The following is a 22306-nucleotide window of genomic DNA, read 5'->3' as shown; positions in this document are numbered from 1 at the left end:
CCTCTTCATCTGCGGCCCACCGGCGGCAGCCGCCCCCAAACCCCGCCCCCTCCATCGCCTCCTGCATCATCACTTCCGGTAACCCCGCAGGCCGCCGACTCCAGGAGGGAGAATTGAAGAGGGGCGGGGAGGAACGGGTGGAAGATTGCGTCACGACGTACGCAAAGACGCACGAAGCTGTAGCCAAGTAAGGGCAAAGACCTAGCGACGAGGAGGGAGGGCTAGGAGGTGCTGGACTGGACCATTTTTTTGACTAGAGTGGGGGGGAACGATAGCGGAAGGGGTAAAGAGAAACTAGGGAGAGGATGAAGTTGGCTATATTGTTTGTATACGGCGGAATATGGGCTACAGTATGAAGTGTAAGGGAGACTCGTGGCTACTCCCGACCTGGAACTAATGCTCCCACAGAGGTCCTCCCGGTGGTTTGGTCCGGCCTGGCCTACCGGACCTGCCCGACCTCCGTCGCCCGCGGCTCAGCTAGGCTCCTGGCGCCGCCTCCTCCTAGCCCGCGGTAGGCTGCGGCGCTTCTGTGGGTGGGGGAAGGCAGGACTGACGCAAAGTGAGTGTAGGGGATGGAGACGCTGACTCCTGGCGCGGGAGACTGGGGGAAGGGGTTGGCTCCCCAGGGGCAGGGGTGGGGTGGGGGCGGGGGTGCGACGTTGCTAGGAGACGTGCTTGTGTGACCCCTGCCTCGCGAGGGCGGCTCGATGTCGTCGCCCCTGGCCTCGAGAACTTGCCTTGGGAAGTGGCCCGAAGGCCAGGAAGGGAAGGCCTGGTTTGGAGACTCTGAGATGCCGATTTGGGGCCCATCTCAAACTTTGCTGAATCGCTTGGATCCCCGAATATAAATAGGAGATTAACAGGGGCTATTCTGGGGCGAGAGGCGTCAAGCTGGGGAAGGTTGACCCAAACGAGGGCCCGTACAAGCTACGGAGACTTTCTAGGATAGTGAGAACTAGCTTCTTATTGCCTCGATTTACAAATGAGAGCGAGAACGGAGGCCTTGCTCGGTGACGTCGAGTCCGGAAGAAAGTTAAAATGTAAAGTTAAAGTTAAAATGTAAATCAGGAAGGAAGATATCCGCAAGTAAGACAATAGTACCGGATGAAGTGGTAGAAGATGGGGGGAGGGCCACTCTAAAATGGGGTAGAGCTCTTCAGAGAAGGCCGGGTTTCACAGAGATTTGAGAAAAGAAAGAAGCTAGGGAATGGACTGTCTAGGTGGAGAAAAGAGCCAACGGACAGGGTTCTGAGGAAGGAAACGGCGAGAAAGCCAGGTTGCTGGAGCAGAAAAAACAAGGGCCAAAGTGGTCTTTGATGGAGAAATGGCAGGGCCTGAACAAGCACAGCATTTTAGCCCAAGGTAAGGGTTTGGCTGTTGTGTTACCTGAGGGTGTTGAGAAGGGGAGTGACCTGACCTGATTTACATTTAAAAAAAAATCACTTGGTTGCTAGACAGAGAAGGGTAGAAGTTGTCAGAACTGTTAGGACCCTGTTACAGTAAGTAGGCCAAGAAGTATTGTCAGTGGAAATGCAGATCATTAAATTCTGAATGCATTTTGGAAGTAGAGTTTGCAAGACTTAATGCCTGATTGGGTGTGAAGTGTATGGGAGGAAGAGGAACGAAGGAGGACCACTAAGGGGAAACTGTTTGGAACGGAATATCCTAAGTTCTCTTGAATATACTAGGTTCGATAAGTCTACTAACCATCCAGGTGAAGATGTCGGAGAAGTTAGATATACAAGTCAGGGGAAAAGTCCCAGAGAAAATACACAGGAGTTTTTAGAGACATTCAGAGATTCCCTGGAGAAGAACAGAAGCCAGCAAAGGAGACTTGACACAGATAAGGCCTCAGAGATAAAAGCAGGATCCCTTAATATCCTCCAATAGTGAGACTCACTCTCATAATCCGTGAGACTCATTCACCCATCAGCCAGCTTCTATTCATCCTCTAAGCCCTGGCTCAAATCTCTTCCTTCCCTTCCTCCCCCAGCTGTCATTGCTTTTGGACTTGTGTGCAGGTGATTTGTGTCCATTACAGCAAGCCTGACTTTGCTTGTTAATTGTTATGTCTGACTCCCCTGTGGGCTATTTCTTCTTTGTGTCTTGCTTCTAGTATAGAGCTTTGCCCAAAGGGCCCAATATGTGGTTATATAGGTAGGAATACTGTATTCATAAGGTATCAGTCATGGACTTCAGCAGCTCTGACAAAGGGGCTTTTGTCCCGCTGATGCTGCCACTGCCAGCCACAATCTAGATATGGTTAATCTCATAAAATCTAGAAAGAATGTCAGAAGTATCAGAAGGCCTGGGTTTCAATCTTGGATGTGCTACTGATCAGCAGTGGCATTCATTGGAGAAGGTCTTTTTCTTTGAGCTGAAGGGGTTGGCCTAAATTAGAGATTGCAAATGGAAATACAGCTATTGCCTACAAACATATCATTCAGCCCCCAAAATGATTTAAATTTAAATTCTTTTTAAAATTGACTTGCCAACATTTAAAAATTAGACCTCAAAATCCAGATTTTCAGCTTCATTGAAAAAAGAATCTGGCAACACACCTGGAGCCAATAAAGCTTCTCCCCGCCACCGCCCCCCCCCCCTTTGTATGTGGCTCAGTGCCAAAGGCCTCCTCTCTTTTCAGCTGTCTGCCTGACCCTTGTGGGCATTTGATTTGCAGTTCTTGGTCTTGAACTGTGCTGTTCCCCAGTAGCCACTGGCTACATGTTGCTATTTATTTTTTACATGTAGGTACTTAAATACACTTTTAAATGCCAGTGTCTCAGATGCAGTAACCATATTTCATGTGGCCAGGGGCTAGCTACCCTGCTGGACATCACAGTTATAGAATATTTCCATCATTGAAATACGTTCTGTGGGGGTGCCCGGATAGCTCAGTTGGATGAGCATCCAACTCTTGATTTTGGCTCAGGTCATGATCTCAGGGTCGTGGAATTGAGCCCTGGGTCAGGCTCAGCGCTGAGCACAGAGCCTGCTTAAGATTCTAATTCCCTCTGCCACTCTTCCCTGTTCATGCTCTAAATAAATAAACAAATAAATAAAGTAAAAAGGAAATACATTCTGTGGGTCAGTACTGAACTGCAGGAGCTTGAAGGTATTCTGGGTGCAAATAGTTCCACACACATAAGGATGGACAGTCATTGCTTCTGCTGTCAAGGGATTTTGTCTAGTAAGGAGCTCTGTTGCCTCTGCAGATGAGAAAAGTTGCTCATTTGGTAGTTACTTGATAGGTGGAGGGTATTTGGAAACTGTTGTGAAGGCAGGGACCACTACTCAACGTGAGGTTATTCATCAGATGGTTGGATCAAGGGTCAGGTGCTAGAAAACTGCAGCTGTATCTAATGTTATAACCAAAGCCCTTTTGTCAGTTTCCTAATCCATTTCCCTAGGAAATTATCACAAAGGAGGATTTAAATGCTAATTTAAACTTAAGTGTTTCTTGTTCTGACTTTCCTAGTTCCTATGAAGGGGTGAAATTCTGGGTAGTTATGAATGAATGACTGGGGTTGATTTTTAGCATTGACCTAGTTTTCATCTATTTCCAGCACACACACACACACACCCACACACATCTAACACCTCATCCTACTTCTGCTAACTGGTTCTTACCCCCTCTGGCTGACCCTTACTTTTGTCTCTTAAAATATGCTGATAAGGAAACAAATACTTCCATTTCTTTTGAATTGAAGGGCAGAAACTTGGTTTCCATTTAGAATTTGTCTGAGGGGAAAAAGAGCTGTATCTCTCTTGGTTACAAAAGCCTAATTGGAGTTCCCCCTTACAAGTATAATCTTGTGTATGCTCCTATGCTGGTATATTTAGAATGAGCATACTTGCCTCATATGATTTTGTTTTGGATAATTTAGAAGCCTTTCAGACATCAGTATTTTTGGTTTTTCCCTGTGTTCTGGAGATTTCCCATATTACAGGGCCTAACCTAATTCTATTCCTTTAAGTAAAATGAAAACACGATCTACCTTCCACTCCCTGCCTCCTATCTCTGACACACCATATTGTCACTTTCTGTGTAAAAAGATGCTGTTTCAGAGAATAGCTGTGGTATGATTAAGTACACCACACAAGCATATCCTGAGATTTGCAGAACAGTGTGTGGCATTACACTTCCCTTTTTGGATTCTAGTAACCAAAAACTGAATCCAGGACAGGAAACAAGTCTGTGGGGTGTGTGTGTCTGCCTGTCTGTTAATTGAGAGGAGTGGGGGATAGAGGGCAGTGATGTGTGGGGCACAGCATAACTTGAAGGTTATTCGATTTGGGTAAGGATGATATGGTATAGGATATGGGTGTACACCAGAAACTAGGAAATATAAGAGATGTAGGAGAAAAACAAGCCAAAGGATAAGCAAGGAGTAAGAGATAAAGGAAGAAAAATAGGAAGTCTGGTCATGCCTTCAGTGTTGGCACCTGCATTATATTTCCAGTAAGAAGTATGTGCTGTGGTCTGAAGATAAGCAGTGCATCTGACTGGGTTATTTGCTCATACTGAAGAACAATAGCCCTTTACTGTACAGGGATTATTAATGATCAGAGGGAAACAGCTTTAGGAAAATCCATCAGTATCACAAAGCAATAAATTTGCCAACAGGCAACACGCTTCTTTTCCCACCTCTGCAGACAAAGCTTAGCATAGATAAAAGAGGCGTCATTGTTCCTCCTTTATTTCCTCCTATTTAGGTAACATTTGCCTTTGTTAGCTCCCAATGCTAAGTGATTTACATGGATTATCTCATGAGTAATCCTTACCCCAACTCTTTGAAGAGGGTTCTATTGTTACCCCATTTCACTTTTTCAGAAACTGAGGCTCAGGAAGACTTGACCAATGTGGTGAAGTCAGGATTGAAACCCACTTTTGACCATTCCAGAACCCATTTGTTCAATAGTTGCATTTTATCTTCTGTTCCTTACATATGTGGAAAAACTTTGAATGCCTAAAACCAAGACAATCATTCTGTCCTCTGCTTTCCTGGGCAAGAAAATCTGCTTGTTCCAAATAACAATTTTGGAGGTTGGTTTTGATCCCCGATCATTTGGTTGCAATAGATCTTATTCCCAAGAAGGATTTTTTTTTTCCCAAGAGAAAATGTGTCCGAGCCATATTTTTTCTATCTGTTTGGTTCTAAGCTTCATGAAAACATAGTAAATCATTTCATTCCAGTGGACCAACACTTACTGGCTTTTAAAGAACTTAAGAGTATGGGTTACATTATTATAACTGTAAGGATGGAACTGATAAGGCCTCCTCCCCAAATCTGACACCCACAGCACCACTCTTGAAAACATCATTGTGAGGGTTAATTAGTATTTTTAAATGTTCTAGGGTCTTCACTTGGGAAAGCTGGCCCACATAACCACTGTGTGTGTTTCAGAATGAGAATGGACATTACTGGTGACTATTCTTCGTGTGTAAATGTATTATTCTTCTAACAAATATATTTCAAGCTCCAACTTTGTGCCCAGTCTTACGAGTGTGATGAATGAGGCATACTCCCAACCTTCTTTCTCCCTCCCCAAAACACACACAGTGGAAGAAGAAAGGTAAGCCAGCCAGAAAATTACACTAGAATAGGATGAACTTATGATACAAGTGTGCTGGAGGTGCCTGGAGTACACATAGCAGAGTCACTGAACCTGTTTCAGCATGAAGATGGCACCCTATGAAAAGTAATGGAAATCCAAGAATGAGAATCAACAGCTAGGCAAAGAAAGAATATTTCAGTTGTGTGAATTTGGACCTTCATTTGGCAAAAAGAAGGGGTGCCAGATCTAAGGAGATTGGGCAGCAGGACCGGGACCGGCCAGCATGGGTGCACAATGAACACATGAGACAGTGATTTCATTTGGGTGAGTTTCATAATCTCCACCACCCACCCAATCATAAAGTACTTGGGAGAGAAATTTAACTCTATTACATTCATTAGTTATGATGAGAAAAAGAAAAATTCCACCCAGGAGCAGATACTGAAAGAATGGCAAGAGTCTTTCCTTCTGCCTGGGGCTGGAAAGTCAGTTAATTCCCATTGCCTTTTCTGTCCCTTGTTTATACTGCAACACTTTTTCTTAAGTAGAAGGCAAAGCCTCATGAGAGTCCAACACTGGGAATTTTGACATTCCTGAGACCAGAGTCATACTTCTATAAATTTCATCTGGAGAAGGAATTTTCATCTCTGCTCTCAAACTCCTCAGTGTTCATGCTGTGATAGTCTTTCCAAAGGTGGGGGAAAGGGTGAAGTGGATAAATCCCCTAATACTAGCATATCTTCACGCAGACATCCTGAAAAGCCAAACCTAAACATGCCGTGTGTCTACACGTGCTGTATAGAGTGGGTTCTTGGAACCTACCCAGACCTTTCACTATTTCCACTCATCACGGAGTAGAAGAGTGAGTAGGTGGTGTGTTTTGTTTGGTTTTAGGAGATTAATTACTGCCCCATTACTGACTCCAAAATAAAAATGGGAAAACTCTTGGTCAGGGAAATAATCATCTAGGTTTATTGGCTCTTAATCCCAAATCTCCTGTCAATTAGGTGGCATTAGGCAAAACTTTTTTCACCATGTGCAAGATACAATTTGAAATCCAGCACATTTTTTTTTTAGTGTCTGTTTGTTTGTTTTGAGAGAGAGAGCAAGCACAAGTACAAGCAGGGGAGGAGCGGAGAGAAAAGGGAGAGCAAATACCAAGTAGGCTCCACACTGTGGATCAGGCTGTGGAGCCTGACATTGGGCTCAATCTCACAAACCTTGAGATCATGACCTGAGATGAAACCAAGAGTTGGATGCTCAACTGACTGAGCCACCTAGGTGCCCCCAAATCCAGCACATTTTAAAAGATGTAAATTAAGGGCATCTGGGTGGCTCAGTCAGTTGAGCATCTAACTTCAGCTCAGGTCATAATCTTGTGTTTACGGGTTTGAGCCCTGCATGGGGGTCTGTGCTGACCCCTCAGAGCCTGGAGCCTGCTTTGGATTCTGTGTCTCCCTCTCTCTCTGCCCCTCCTCTGCTCACTCTCTGTCTCAAAAAATAAAACGTTAAAATTTTTTTAAAGGATAGAATAAATGCAAATTAGACCATGATACTCCAGCTTGCTTAAAATCAGCCAATGTCTTCCTTTTGTTTTGTTCTTAGATTACAAGCTGAACTCATTTCCAGGGCCTACGCTCCAAACCCGTCCTAGATTTCTGCTCATCTGTGACCCCACCTTCCCCACAGGTTCTTGCTGCATTAACATTGACTTGTTTACCACCTCTTAGCCTTTGTTGGTTGCCACCCTCTTCCTGAACCACCCTTCCCTTAACTCTTCCCTTGAATAGGCTCAGGCTCCTCCATGTCATTCAGGACTCAAATGGCACTAACTACCCAAAATAAAATAACCCTGCCTCTGTTCATTTGGATCCTATTACTGTTTCATTCCTAGAGAGCACATACCACCATCAGAAATTGTTTTTCTTGTATGTCATCTACTTGGCCACTAGAATGTAAGCTTCAGGAAGGCAGGGACTAAGGCTGCTTGTTTATCAAGGTTGTGTATCCCTAGAATCTCCTGTGTGTGGTCCCAGTGGGTACTGAAAGGATAGATGCTTGGGAGGGACCAGTAAGGCCTGCAGAGTGGTAGCACTGTAATGAGCCCTGGTGAGTCTTCTATGATGTCCACTCCTTTTGGAGTGATGGAACAGAGTTGCCATAGCGAATGGAAGAGCAGCCCAGTCCTGCCAGGTGCACAGCATCTTTTAAGGTGCTGATGTGCAACACAATTATTAAGGAAGGGCAGTTGCCCTTCCCCCAGTCACTCATGTACACTCTTACTCTCTCAAAATAAGTAAGTAAACTTTTTAAAAAAGTCAGGAGCGGGGGGCGGTGTGCCTGGGTGGCTCAGTCAGTTAAGTGTCCATTTCTTGATTTCTGCTCAGGTCATGAATTCGAACCGAGTTGGGCTCCGCACTGACTGCTTAGGATTCTCTCTCCTCCTTTTCCCTGCCCTTCCCCTGCTCACAGTCTCTCTCTCTCAAAATAAATAAATGTAAAAAAAAAAAGGCAAGGGCAGATGGCATATGGAAAACCTTATTAAAAGGTTATTCATATCAAGGTGCAAAACAATGGTTTTTTGCTGTTTGTGGGAAGGGAATAAAATTGAGTTCCCTTTGTTACAAACTAGCCAAGCTCTTTAAAGCAGTTAACAGACATTCAACCACATTTACTGAGATTGAGCATCCTATTTAGTGATTAAACATTTGGGCTGGACTCCAGACTGTCTGGGTCTGGGTTTGAATCCTGGCCTCACCTCTTTTTTTTTTTTTTTTTTTTTTTTTTTTTTTTTATGTTTATTTATTTTTGAAAGACAGAGTGAGAGTGTGTGAGGGGCAGAGAGAGAGGGGAGACACAGAATCTGAGGCAGGCTCCAGGCTCTGAGCTTTCAGCATAGAGCCTCACATGGGGCTTGAACTCACAATCCATGAGATCATGACCTGAGCTGAAGTCGGATGCCAATCGACTGAGCCACCCAGATGCCCCGTTTTTTTGTTTTGTTTTGTTTTGTTTTTAAGTGAGGTCTACAACCAACTTGAGGCTTGACTCACAGCCCTGAGATGAGTCTCTGGTGACTGAGCCAGAGAGGTGCCTCCAGCCTTACCTCTTAATATAGCTGATGTGACTTTGGGCAAGTTACTTAACCTCTCTTTGCATCAGGTTTCTGCTTTGTAAAGGGGTAGTGGTAGTTACCTACCTTATAGAATTGTGATTTGGGGAGTTAACATACATAAAGCACCTAGCAAAGCCTCTAGCACAGTTAGTACAGAGCAAAGTGTAGTATTATTATAATTACTCTAATGTGCAAAACAGTCTGAGCCCTGCAGGAATTCAGAGACTGTGAAGAAAAAGACACAATGAAATAGCAAAATATCAATAGCTGACTTAGGAGAGAAGCAGAGAAAAGGGGGCCGCAGAAAAACTTGGGAGCAAATAGGTATCTAGTAGGTGGGGTGTGATAACTAGCAGAAAGCAAGCATTGTAAGTGGATGATAGAATAAACACCAAGGCATGACCCTGCAGGGTGCCTTAGAGCTGTAGCTTTAAAACTTGTATACACTCTGCATCACAATTTTTACTATTATTACCCATATTTTAGGCCAGCTTTAAAAACTTTTCTAATACAGGGGCACCTGGGTGGCTCAATTGGTTAAGTGTCTGACTCTTGATTTCAGTTCAGGTCATGATCTCACGGTTCAGGAGCTGGAGCCCCACATCAAGCTCTGTGGTGAAGCACCAAATCTGCTTGAGATTCTCTCTCTCTGTCTCTGTCTCTCCCTCTCCCCCCTTCTCTCTTCCCATCTCTCGTTGCCCCTCCCCTGCTTGTGCATGCTCACTCCCTCAAAATAAACATTAAAAAAAACTTTTATAATACGTTCATCTCAAAGAAGCTCTGTATTATTGCTGTGAAATCAAAATCATGCTATTAAATTATGAGTTTGATAGGCTATTATAGTACATTATAAAATACTTGTACATCCAAAAAATAACCTCCCCAACCAATCTTTGGGACACCTGCTGTCAGGAAAACTTCTCCCAACTGTGACCAGAGACCAAACCACACTAGCAGCAACATTTATCAGCCTTTTCTTAGTGGCCCAGGCTTCACTTGGAAGATGCTTAGTTGTGAATTTTTTCTTGGTACTATGTATATATGGGGTACGATTTTAAGAAACGGCCAATTTCGAGGCACCTGGGTGGCTCAGTTGGTTAAACGTCCAGCTCTTGATTTTGGCTGAAGTCATGATAGTGAGATCAGGTTGGTAAGATCGAGCCTGGTGTCAGGATCTCTGCTGACAGCATGGAGTCTGGGAGTCCCTCTCCCTCTCTGCCCCTCCCCTGCTCACGTGCGCTCGCTCTCTCTCTCTCTCTCTCTCTCTCTCTGTCTCTCTTTCAAAATAAATAAACATTAAAAGAAGAAGAAGAAAAGGCCAGTTTCTAGTCACGTTTCCTCCCAGGAACACTTCATATCTCTTACCTTTCCTCATTCTGGGGCTTTGGGGTTAAGGAAGTAAAGTGAAACAGTTTGACCAAATGCCAATCTCATAGTCAAAGTTATAAAACTTTAAAAATTCTGTAAGAGTAGATTTCATGGCCAGTTGAGTGAGATTGGTTCAGTTGTCCTCTAGGAGCACCTGGCTGGCTCAGTCAGTGGAGCCTGCACCTTTTGATCTCAAGGTTGTGAGTTCGATCCCCATGTTGAGTGTAGAGATTACTTAAAATCTTTTTTAAAAATGTGGTCCTCTAAATAATTTGATATTTCTCATGTTGCCTGTGGGAAAATCCCAGCAGACCTCATTACATTGGATCAACCCATGAAACTAGTAAAGAAAAGAGCTATCTCAGCCTTGCATCAGTAGTGAGAAATCATTGATAGTTCCGGAGGAATAAATGTTGGTTTCAAGTCATTGAATCCATAGGAAGGAACACTCTTAGGGAAAAAGCACTTTTTCTAAACAGGTTGCTTCCTAGGAACAAAGACGAAAATATAAACCAAAGGGGAAAGAGCTTGGAAAAAAAAAATTTTATATGGTCAGTTTTGTTTCTAGAATCCCAAGCTTTCTGTATCATGAGATATTTTTATTTATTCAGCATTTGTGGAACACCAATTACAGACCTGGGTAGGTGCCAAGAATTGAGCAGTAAATAAGATGGATGTCGTAACTGTCCCCATAAACGTAAGGATCAATTGGGAGAAGACAGGCACTAACAAACCATAATTACTTGAGTGGTAAGTACCACAAAGAAGAAATTCAAGAATCCATGGGAAGGTTCAACAGACCTGACCCAGTGCATGTGGTGACAGGAGGGAGAAGGATTCTCTGAGGTGTCCAGGTTTTCACTGGGAATTGAAGGATGAGTAGGGGTTGGTCAGGTAAAAGAGGGTCAGGAAAGAGCCTTCTAGAAAGAGGGAACAGCATGCGTGTATACCCCTACCTACAGTAAGAAAAATGTGATTCCCTCAAAGAACCGAAAGAAATCCAGTAAGAAAACAACAAAGGAGGCATTTTTCTTTTCTTGCCTATTCTCTGAAGATTGGGAAGCGTTAAGCTAGACTTGCTAATAGTGCACAATGGAGAATACAGCTTTAGACCCTTCTCCGGAAATCTTTCAGACTTGGGTTTTCTGGGTCACCTGATGGTGGAGAGGGAGATATCAATCTCCCTTTCAGGATTAGTTTTCAAAACACTGTATATGTTAATTAAAGTGTTTTGAAAATAGACCTATTAAGTACTGATTGTTGGTACTGCCTATGACCTTGAGTACCCTAATTGCAGGGCTTGTGTATCCCATTATGGTATATGACCAGTTACAGTTTGAAGTTGTGGCTTTTTCGAATAGTAGAAAAAAAACAAAGGCTTTGGAGAAGGTTGCTACCGCTTTAATATGCCATACCTCCGTCACTTTCCTCAAGTGTCATGCAGTCAGAGACGTTTCATCTGTTAAGGAAGTGAAGCAATCATTAATCGTAGTTACAGACTCTATGCCCCTCACAGGAACTGACTCATGTATTTTCATATGAAACCATGGAGTTTTAGGGAGAACCAGAAACTCAGAAACCTGTTTCCTTACCAGGAAAAGTCATCATCTCATGGGTTTTTATTACGATTAGCCACAAAGAATGATGTTCTCTCCTGGTTTTTATGAATTTCTTCTAAGCATTTTTTTCTGTGAGGTATCCATGGACATCAGAATTGGTGTTGATTATAACTTTCATCTTAACTTTGAATTGGGTGAAGCAGTGCTTTCAACCTTTTCAGCAAGTGATTAAGCCTTGGTTCATTACTCATTGCTTAAGAAAGGTCACCAGGGTCAGGGGGCAGGGAGGCAATCCTATTCAAAAGAAATTCTAAGGTAAATTCCTTGCAGGTACTTAGAACTTCTAGATGAACTCGCTCTTCCCAGCTCCCATCTGCATTTAGCTGCCCAAGTCCTCAGGAGCTCAGGACCACCCTAAAGCATACAGTCTCCGTATGTTACACCTCCACCTTGAGTTGGAAATGGGTCCTCTTCCCAAAGGGCAGTGAGCAGCCTACTTCCCCATCCTGATGAGCCTGTTTGAGGAAAGCCCAGTACTCATGAGGTGTTCCAGTGCCTGGCCCTGCTACTCACCAGATGTGTTCTCGTCTTCCCAGCCTACCCTTTTGTTAAAGACAGTACGATATATTCATTCTCTAAAATGTGACTAATCAGAATCCTCTAGTTTTGAGACTTCATTTTTCTGTCTTCCCTGAATTTATTTTAGATATAGTAGTAAATAGTAAAGACATAGTCTGAAGTTTTTGCATAAGTAAAAAGAGAAAGAAAAAGGAAAACACCTAATGTCCCATCATTAGAACATTAGCAGGAGAAGAGACAATATACTGGGACTGAATTGCAGTATTGAGAATATATGAGCTAGGGTTACATGTAACAACATCGGTGAATCATACCAACATGAGCAAAAAAAGCAAGTTGCAGAAGGACATAATACCTTTTACATAGAGAGTTGAGCCTTAAACAACATGGGTTTGAATTATGCAGGTCCACTTAGACACAGATTTCTTTTGCAAATACAGAACAGTACTATAAATGTATTTTCTTTTCCTCATGATTTTCTTAACATTTTCCTTTCTCTAGCATATTTCATTGTAAGAATATAGTATATGATACATATACATACATATGTGTTCATTGACTGCTTATGTTCTCAGTAAGGCTTCATGTCAACAGTAGGCTATTAGTAAAGTTTTGGGGAGTCAAAAGTTATTGTAGATTTTTGACTACGTGGAGGTCAGTGCTCCTATGCCCCATATTGTTCAAGGGTCAGCTGTATAAGATTTGTAAACTTGCTAAGCAATACTATAGAATGTTAAGTGTAAAGATATGTGTGAGAAGATTAATAACAAGTTCAGGACAGTGGTTCCTTCTAGTACAGAGGAAGGGAAATTTGACTGGAAGTGATACAGTAGGGGTATATATATATAATTTATTTAAGATCCATTGTGAATATATGGCTGTTTAATTATATTCTCTATATCTTTTTGTATATCTGAAATATTTCATAATAAAAATAAAAATGACAGGAATTTAATTTTTTTTAATGCATATGGGGTGTCTGGATGCCTCAGTTGGTCAGACATCTGACTTCAGCTCAGGTCATTATCTCATGGTCCATGGGTCACGTTGGGCTCTGTGCTGACAGCTCAGAGCCTGGAGCCTCCTTCAGATTCTGTATCTCTGTCTCTGCCCCTCCCACTCTCTCTCTCTCTCTCTCTCTCTCTCTCTCAATGAATGAATGAATGAATGAATGAATGCATTTAGCTTTGGGAATATACTTAGGTTGGGACCCACTTAGCCAAGTTTCCTGAAATTAAAACTGATGTTTCAGAGTAAAAACCCAAAGAGGCCACAAGCTCTTTAGTCATCATCAGCAAGATCTTCCATTATACTTACTGTATGGTTCTCACATGGACAAGGAAGCAGACCAACAATTTTGAGAAATATTTTCAACAAGGTTATGATGAACTAAAAGAGAGGTTGCAACCTGCCAGCCTCTGGGTAGAATTGAGCCTGCAGACTCAATGTGTTTGGCTTTCATGATACTCACACTTTCGAAAACAATGAATTAGTGTCTTGAGATTTCACATTTAAAAAATATGGATTGCTACCTACTGTTAAACTATCAGGAAATCTGGCATTCCTAGGCCCTCATTTCTCCATGGCAGTAGCTGCCTGATCCTGAGTAGCAACTGTCCCTTTTGGGGGGGCGGGGGGATGTCCTCTCCTGGCCATTGTCTCTACCTAGCCAGGTTCCCTCATTTTGTTACCTGCCAGACCCTGGATGTGCTTGAATTTGAGATCCCTGCATTAAACTCAAGTTACTTAACTAGAAATTTTAGTTATTTGGAGGCACCTGGGTGGCTCGGTTGAGCATCTGACTCTTGATTTCGGCTCAGGTCATGATCTCGCAGTTTATGGGTTTTAGCCCCACGTCAGGCTCCATGCTGTCAAGACAGAGCGTGCTTGGGATTCTCTCTCCCTCTATCTTTTCCCCTTTTCTGCTCATGCTCGCACATGCGCACTCTTAGAATAAATAAACTTAAAAAAAATTAGTTATTCAAAATGTGCCTTTTCCAGGCACTCTGGTAAGTACTGCAATCTTATAAAAATACACACTAAAAGCATCATTCCCAAGATATTCTGGTAAAGAATTTACTGCTTTAAAGTATAGTAAATTTGAATTTGGTTTGCCATGTTTGTAAAAATGGCCATCATAGCAAACATGAACTCTGAACCATGGGGGGGATATACCAGCACGGCTGAGAGAGATCTGGTGTTCCTATAGCACATTCTGGCAATGCTACCAAACAGATCTGTTGAGAAAGAGCAATTATTTCCAGACTAATTAAAAAGCTTGATTAAAAAAAATGTACATCTGCCTAGCTGCCTACTGTCAAATTGAATTTTCATGCAAATTTCCCCTCTTCTATTTTGGTGGGTCTGAGGATGACAACAGCAACACGACAAGAAGTTCTTGGCCTCTACCGCAGAATTTTCAGGCTTGTGAGGAAATGGCAGGCGGCATCAGGGCAGATGGAAGACACCATTAAAGAAAAACAGTACATATTAAATGAAGCCAGAACGCTGTTCCAGAAAAACAAAAATGTAAGTAGGCCCCAATTGGAAACTGTAAGGAGGAGGGCAGTTTCTTGTGATACTTGTTCTTTTTCGTCCTAAAATTGAGAGGACTGAGCAGCACAGGTCACAGTGGCAGAGTGTGGGGCAGGAAGGGTTCAGAGGCACGGCCCAGCTAGCTTGCCCAACTACTGGGAAGCAGAGCCCAGCCTGGGTTCCTCTCGTCATTTGTTTCAGGTCTCAGTCCAGCCTGTCAGTGTCTTAGCGTCCTCGTCCTCGTAAGACCCCATGAGCCAGGTGACAGGAGCCAGGCCAGTGAGGGTTTTCAGGGGAGGAGCAGTTCGCAATCACTGTGCCTGTTCCCGGCCCCTCCCACAGGAGGTGCACAGTTAAACTTTTTTTTTTTTCTTCAACTCATAAACTATTCAAGGCCTCTAAGTATAAACCCATTCAGAAGAAAGAGAATAGGACAAAGACACAGGGTTCCCTTCACAACTTCACTCTGAACTCGAGCCTCTTTGGCTAGCAGAGTGAGTTTGCCCTTTGAGACCACAGAATTGGGTAAGAAAGTGCCTCCATTAAGTAGTTTAACGGAACTGCACACCTAGACATCAGGGAGCCAAAAACCATTTGTAAGAGGCTTGATGTGACCCATCCCACAGACTATAAAGCATTGGCTCTTAGCTCCTTACAAAGACTGCCTGGCACTAAGCATGGAAAGAGGCTTTCAGCTTCTTACTTTTCTTGCCTCCTTCTCACTGATCTCATGAAGTCAGTGCTGTCACTGCTCCCCTCATGACACTTCCTGACAATCCACTCTCTTTACTTTTCCTCTCTGACCCCTGTCTCTGTGTCCTTTTGGACACACCCTCCTGCCACACACCCTCCTGCCAGCTGTAAGGATCCTCTGAAAGTCAGCCCTCTGCACTGAGGCCCAGAGACTGTGCAACCACTTTATGGTTTCAGCTCCCACATCTGAAAACCCAGCCTCAGCCCCTCACCAGCCTCCTGAAGGGCCTTACACCAAGTGTAACGATCCAAAGCAGAACACCTCTTTCCACCAGGATGCCTCTCCTCTCCAGCTTGCCTATTTCTGCCATAGCTCCCATCACCACTCTGCAACTCTCTGCTCTCATTCTTTCATTCAGCAAGTATTTGAGTGCCCACCATGTGCCAAACATTGGACTAGATGTTGAGGACATAAAATGAGCAAAACCAAGACAGGATCCCTCAAAGATGTTTCAGAGTTAGATGGTTAGAAATTAAAAAAATTACAATTGGGGTAAGCACTACAAAGAAACCCTCCCAAACAACACTATCTTCCCCATCTCAGAATCTGAATCCTGTCTGCTTCATAAAACCAACCTGCTCATGAAGCTTCTGCCTTTCCAGCCTTCCTCCAGCTTCTCCAAACTTTTCCATGCCACACATCACAATGTATATGCCCAATGAAGTCCTTAAACAGTTCTCTGAGAAATGGAAATAAAATACTGCAAGTGCTATTTCTCTTTATTTTTTATTGCATCCTTTAAAAATGTCTGTTCATGGGGTGCCTTGCTGGCTCAGCTGGGAGAGCATGTGACTCTTGATCTCGGGGTTGTGAGTTTGAGCCCCACACTATGTGTAGAGATTACTAAAAAAATAAACTTTAAAAAATAAAAAAAAATTAAAATGTGTATTTGGTGTATACTTATAAGGTTTTTGATGTATTTAATGCACTTATTAATATATTTTATAAATCAGTATGAGTACATGTATAGGAGCTATGGGCTCAGAAATTTTTACTGAAAGCAGTAAATAATCAAAAAGTTGGGAGACCACTATAACCTATGCCTGTCCCTATGTAGTTGGTCACATTCCTTCTTGTTTGTTTCATTTATGTTGGTGTGGTCTCCCCAACCAGACTGCCACTTCCTCGAGCAAAGAGACAATGTCTTATACTTTCTTATATATCCCATGGGACCTGCCTTGTGGTTGTCACTAAATTCATGAGCCTTCACTCAATCCTGTGACAGTGACCTATTCTGAACTCCTCTAGAGCAGTCTGCAGCAGTCACTGCCCTGTTGATTACATGCCTCCATGCCTTTTCTGTAGCTTTATGCATCAGAGTTGTTCTGCCCAGGTAATAACCTTGATAGTTGAAGGCAAGAATCATGGCCTCACAGTGTCTAGCCCGGTGTTGGAGAGATATCATAGCAGGATGTGCCCAGTAAACCTTTTCAGGCTCACTCATGTGAGGACTGATCAAGGCCCTTAGGGTTTTCAGTTATGGCAGTAATCAATCCTTCCTTTGCCTCAGCTTGGGCTGGCCCAGTGTGGTGTGAGTCAGAGGGAAGTGTATGTGCCAGTGATGTGACATAAATAAGATTATTTTGTTGTGTCTGGGGAGAAGGTACATGGGTTTTTAAGATACGTATTTTGCCATGTGTTAGAAAATAGCATATCAGATAACGCCACAAATATTATGCTCAGGAGACAGTACATTTAAAGAGAAAGCTTAATGTTAGTATAAATGGTGTGTGGATATAGCAGAATCATGAAGGCAGCCAATGAATGACCGAATTTGGAGAGCTCTAACCCAGATTTGTTCAAATGGACAGCTGCAGTCCCAGGAGCCCTCAGCCCCCTTAACCATACGTATCTTTATGACGGGCTTCTTTCTCCCCAGTCCCTTACGCAGACTTAAGTCGTTTCTTAGAACTTCACTTGCTGTGAGATTTTAATAATAATTCAGAGGTATCTCATGAATTGCTCTGAATCCTAATGGGCAAATGGGAACATGGAAATCTATTCCCAATGTGGACATCAGAGCAACAGCTTCTGAGAAGCAGAGGTCAGAAAGCAGACCCTCTGCCCCAGGGGACCCAGCTGTAGTTCTGTGCACTGCAGTTCCTAGAACTCTTCTCTGCTCCAAAAGGTGCCATAGAATAGGCACGCCCTTGGAATTTCCAAGCCTTGCTGGCCCAGACGTCACTGTGGGTGTCATCTGGGACTGGTGCAATCCCAGCTCTGCTTTGAGGCCCACTTGCAAACTCTTAGCAGAGCCACATGTTGACTCATTTTCCATCCTTGAAGTGTAAGGGTTTCTCCCCTTCTACCTGGTGTTCTGTTTTTTAGAATGAATTTGTCATCCCTTTACTTGAAACTGGACTACCACAATTTGACTATTTGGGAATTTCAAAAGCCATTTCTTCCCTTACCAGTGAACAAGGCAGTTTACAGTTCAAAATAAGAAGTGGATCATTCTCCAATATCTTACTTGGGGGGTTTCTGGACAGCACTTGCTGAAACAGTTGGGTTCAAGTTTGATCCACATGGAGAGGAAGTGGAGAAGCTTTCTCATCAGGGTGTTGGTGGGACTATAAATTGGTACACTCTTAGAGGGTAATTTGAATCTAGAGGGAATATCTGAAAGAATTAAACATGCATGAACATACACCCTTTAACCCAGCAGTTCTCTAGGAATTTATCTTTTAGATATATTTGCGTGTAAGCCAAAAACAACTTTAGTGGGATCCATAACAGAATTGTTTATAATGGAAAAAAACTGGAAATAACCTAAATATCCATCAGGAAAAGACTGATTAAATTATAACACGGCCTTATGTTTGAATTTTGTGCAGCTCTTAGAAAGAATGGGCAGCTCTCTGGGGCGCCTGGGTGGCTCAGTCAGTTAAGCGTCCGACTTTGGCTCAGGTCGTGATCTCATGGTTCTTGGGTTCGAGCCCTGCGTCGAGCACTGTGCTGACGGCTCGGAGCCTGGAGCCTACTTTGGATTCCATTCTCCCTCTCTGTCTGCCCCTCCCCTGCCCATGCTCTGTCTCTCTCTCTCTCTCTCTCTCTTTCTCTCTCTCTCTCTCAAAAATAAATAAACATTAAAAAAAAAAGAAAAGAATGGGCAGCTCTCTGTGTAAATATAAAAGGAGCTACACGTTGTTAGGGGAAAAAGCAAAGTTCAGAACAAAGAGAGCTATTGTGTGTAAGGAAAAAAAAAGTATATATATACACGTATGCTTTTATCTACATAGAATATCCCTGGGAGGACAAACACTGCCAATAATTGTGGTCCTTGAGAAGGGGGAACTGTGAGAGGGGTAAAAAGGAGACTTTGTTTTTATATTATATCCTTTTGTGTTATTTGAATAATGTTTTACTGTGTGCAGGTATTACCTATTGCCATAATTTTTTAAAAAGTTTAATCCACAGTAAATTTTATACTAAATTGCTTTTGATTTTTCAAAGTATCAGCATTGAATTTACAGGCTGGTGAGCTGAGAAAGTTGAAGAAGATGTACACCTCTACATAAGGAGCATTAGAAAGATGCTAAGAACCTCACCTGTTTTCCTCTTTTAATAGCTCACAGACACAGACCTGATTAAACAGTGTATAGATGAATGCACAGCAAGGATTGAAATTGGACTGCATTACCAGATTCCTTATCCACGGCCAGTAAGTGTGACAGTTAACATGTGGCGGGTACTTCTCCTCACCAACCCAGTTATTTCCAAGAACGTGTACCAAGAGGGCCAGTGTTTGTCGAGCAGTCTAGAGCTTGTGTGGGAGGCATGTTGGAAGTAAGCTATCCTTGCATGCCGCCAACCCATCACAACAAGCTAAAATGTCAATGAATGCCTGATTTCTCCTACTCATACAACTTTCCCACATATAGAAGGGAAAGCTAGCCCATATTTAGATAGCTTTCTCTTTTTGACTTTCACCTTTTTTATGGAAGTATTTTTATTTTCCTTATAATAAAAGTAAGGTTTGTTGTTAATATCATTAAAAGAGTGCATGAGGTAGAAAGTGAAAATGGTCCAAAATTCTCACCCTGTGGAAGTAACCACTGTAACTGTTCGGTTGCACTATATGAAACTGCCAATATTTTACTCTTAACCTATAATACAAAAACAGCAATTTTACCTGGTATTGGCTCAACCTAATAGTTTGGTAATATCTCGTCTTTTTTTCTATATTCGTGTACCTACGTTTTCTTAAAGTACATGGGATCCTGGACATACTGTTTGCTGCTTAGTTTATGTCATCTGTCCTGGCCATCTCTGCCTCCCATCTTTTTAAATGGTTGCCACTGGATCCTGTTACAAGAATATACCATAATTTACCCAGCAGCTCTTTAGTAGGCATTTAGATTACTCCCAGTTTTCCACTCTGCGCAGAATAGCTTTGTCTACCCAAACTTTTTTTCTCGCCTTCTTTGGATTCTCATCTCACCATGTGATCTGTGGTCATTGTTCCTTCCATGCAGGCAGTATGACAAAGAAGAGCACAAGCTCTGGAATGCGATCTGGAATGCAAATCTTGGCTCTACCACTTAATGTGTATATAAGATTGAGCAAGTTATTTAACTTCTGAGCCTCCATTGTCTCATCTATAAATATTATCTAATTCCTTATGAGATTATTGTAAGGATTAATGTGTGTAAGGATTTTAAGGATTAATGAGTCAGCGTAGATTTAGTGCTTAGCAGGAAGCACGGTACTTAGTAAATCCTCAATGAATAAGCTGCTCTGGTGATTATAATTCTTAATATTATCATTATTCTTATTCTTCCTATTCAGATTCATCTGCCTCCAATGGGCCTCACCCCACTACGAGGCCGGGGACTTCGAAGCCAGGAAAAACTGAGGAAACTTTCCAAACCAGTATATCTCAAGTCTCATGATGAGATTTCCTAACCCAGAAGAAAATTTATTTCTCAGAATGATGAGCCGACTAGATCTTGAATGTAAACCAGATGATGAAACCCTTCTCTTCGATTAGGGGTAAAAATTTAAATATCTTCTTAAAAACCTCCAAAATATTGGTATTCACCCCAAGATCTGTGCTCACTCATCCTGACACTTCATCAGGGTCTTGTTGCCTAAAGTGGATGACACTAACCCTAGAGGTCATGGACCTTATATACCCTCACTGAAGCATCTTTGGAAACAAGGCCAAGGCCTGTAGAAGGAAGATAAGGATGACAAAGATTTTCATGGAAATGTCATTTGCCAGTCATGTCAGCTGATAGGAAGAAATCAGCCAGCTGCTGAAAGTCTTCATAGCTACCATAAAACTCTACACTGCCTTCAGAATATTTTTTGGCTTCTTTCTCCCGAATTTTTGCTTAAAAAACAAAGGTTTGCTTAAAAGTGGGCTTCTTTGTATATGTTTTGCTGTCTTTTGACCATCCCAGTTTCCAGATAAACTACCCTTAAAAAGTGCATCATTGTATTTATCGTGGTTTTTCATGGAAATTTTACATGACACCCTGCCCCTGACATATACATACGTAAAAGTACTTGTCTTAGGTAAATGCGTATGTTTACTTTATCTTAAAGCCTGTGATTACTTAGGATCCACTTAGGATTTGAAAGGCTTACTTGAAACTCATACTGCATTCATTATGAATATTTTATCTTAACATAATTAGGAAGTACAAGGGCCAAGCTGGTTTTCAAATTATGTCTAAACAGCAATGGCACAAAGAGAACTCAAAACACAAAGGATTTATACTCCTGCATGTGTGGAATCCCGTGGCAAGTCACACACACCTTGTTAACATTCCTTCTGACCTCCAAAGACAATGAGCATCACCAATAAAAACAAATTTTTATCGATTTGGGTCTCTGTATTCTTTTCCAAAATGGCTCTGAGACCCTCAGAAGTAGCATATGGTAACTTCCAGCCCATACCTAGATTTAGGATTCTCTTGTCACACAGCTCCTCTAATTCAAAGTAAGCATTATATTTCAATCTCAAAGCCTGCTCCTGTGAGCAGAAGCATACACTTGAATGCTGAGGGTAAGTATCGCAGAGTTTGGCAATGATGTGGAGAACAAATATATCACTGTAGTAATAGCAAATGCATATTTAACATGGTTGCCACATAAACCCCAGCTTGGCTTCAACTGGGAGACATCTGCTGTTCCATCAGTAACTCTCCTTCTATCTGGTCTCATTGTGGAAGCATCTCCCTGTTCAGAGGTGGTTCTAGTGTTTACACATTTTGTCATGCAACATAGGGCCTGTGAAATCAAGTCAAGTACTTCATCTGGGGGTCAACCATTGAAACAGTGATCTGTTCTCAAATTGGTGGAAAAACTGGCTCTGCTGGACCAAGTGAGACGTGACTTGCCTATCTCTGTCCTCGTCCTTTTCTAAGTAACTCAAGGTGATTTTGACTGTGCAGTTTTTGTCTTTAACTCTGTTGAGTGAAGAAACCAACCTTCCCACCCAGCCTCTTCCAAAATGGAAGTTGATCTAATTGCTAGCTAGCCTCCTGAGTATCTTCTATGTGCCAGGAATCTTACCTAACTGTGAATTTTATATGACTAGCCTCCTTTGCAAAGGTGCATGTCCTATTACACAGTAACATAATTACCAATTTACTACCAAAACTTTCATATGAACAGTGTTTATAATAGCTTTTATTTCTCCCATTTTCTCTCCAAGACTATAAAATCTCCATCTTCGTTCTTCTAAAGGCCAAACCTATCTTCCCTACATCCCCTCTTTCAATGAAATTTTCTTCCAATACTGACAAGGACTGAAAATTCTTTACCCAACACATTAAAGAGAAATGACTAGCTTGGTGACAATGTTTGTCTGATGTCATCTGCTGCACT

The 22306-nt window shown here is 42.4% G+C and overlaps 2 protein-coding genes across 22 annotated transcripts in view; one reads left to right on the top strand and one right to left on the bottom strand.

Annotated features, from left to right (window-relative positions):
* DCUN1D3 (defective in cullin neddylation 1 domain containing 3) overlaps positions 1 to 474 on the bottom strand; it is a 35289-nt gene extending 34815 nt beyond the window's left edge. For 6 of the 9 annotated variants that reach the window (XM_042922104.1, XM_042922101.1, XM_042922108.1 and 3 more), the window contains exon 1: positions 388 to 473. The gene's annotated coding sequence lies outside the window, so the exon portion shown is untranslated. Of the gene's footprint in view, positions 1 to 387 lie in introns of all 9 variants that reach the window. The other 3 variants (XM_042922107.1, XM_042922111.1, XM_042922113.1) reach the window with 3 other exon arrangements.
* On the top strand, positions 105 to 21298 carry LYRM1 (LYR motif containing 1). 13 transcript variants are annotated; one of them, XM_042922119.1, is made up of 5 exons: positions 718 to 1362; positions 7165 to 7248; positions 14561 to 14709; positions 19038 to 19130; positions 20258 to 21298. In XM_042922119.1, exons 1-5 carry the CDS (start codon positions 1317 to 1319, stop codon positions 20372 to 20374), a joined length of 489 nt encoding a protein of 162 aa, XP_042778053.1. In that variant the 5' UTR covers positions 718 to 1316; the 3' UTR covers positions 20375 to 21298. The 13 variants fall into 13 exon arrangements, with proteins under 13 accessions (XP_042778063.1, XP_042778054.1, XP_042778052.1 ...); XM_042922125.1 differs by lacking the exon at positions 7165 to 7248 and adding an exon at positions 10654 to 10792 and having other exon boundaries at positions 732 to 1362; positions 14550 to 14709; XM_042922129.1 differs by lacking the exons at positions 718 to 1362; positions 7165 to 7248 and adding an exon at positions 105 to 187 and having other exon boundaries at positions 14550 to 14709.
* The last annotated feature ends 1008 nt before the right edge of the window (positions 21299 to 22306 follow it).

The sequence above is a fragment of the Panthera leo genome, chromosome E3 (assembly GCF_018350215.1).
Source record: "Panthera leo isolate Ple1 chromosome E3, P.leo_Ple1_pat1.1, whole genome shotgun sequence".
NCBI classification, from domain to species: domain Eukaryota; kingdom Metazoa; phylum Chordata; class Mammalia; order Carnivora; family Felidae; genus Panthera; species Panthera leo.
This window is presented reverse-complemented; position numbering and strand designations above follow the sequence as displayed.

Bases quoted from the DNA above. Each gene is read 5' to 3' on its own strand.
- LYRM1 (XM_042922117.1), top strand. From the start codon at position 397: ATGCTCCCACAGAGGTCCTCCCGGTGGTTTGGTCCGGCCTGGCCTACC. The intron at 14,710-19,037 runs GTAAGTAGGCCC...CTCTTTTAATAG, and splicing joins TGTTCCAGAAAAACAAAAAT to CTCACAGACACAGACCTGAT. The intron at 19,131-20,257 runs GTAAGTGTGACA...CTTCCTATTCAG, and splicing joins AGATTCCTTATCCACGGCCA to ATTCATCTGCCTCCAATGGG.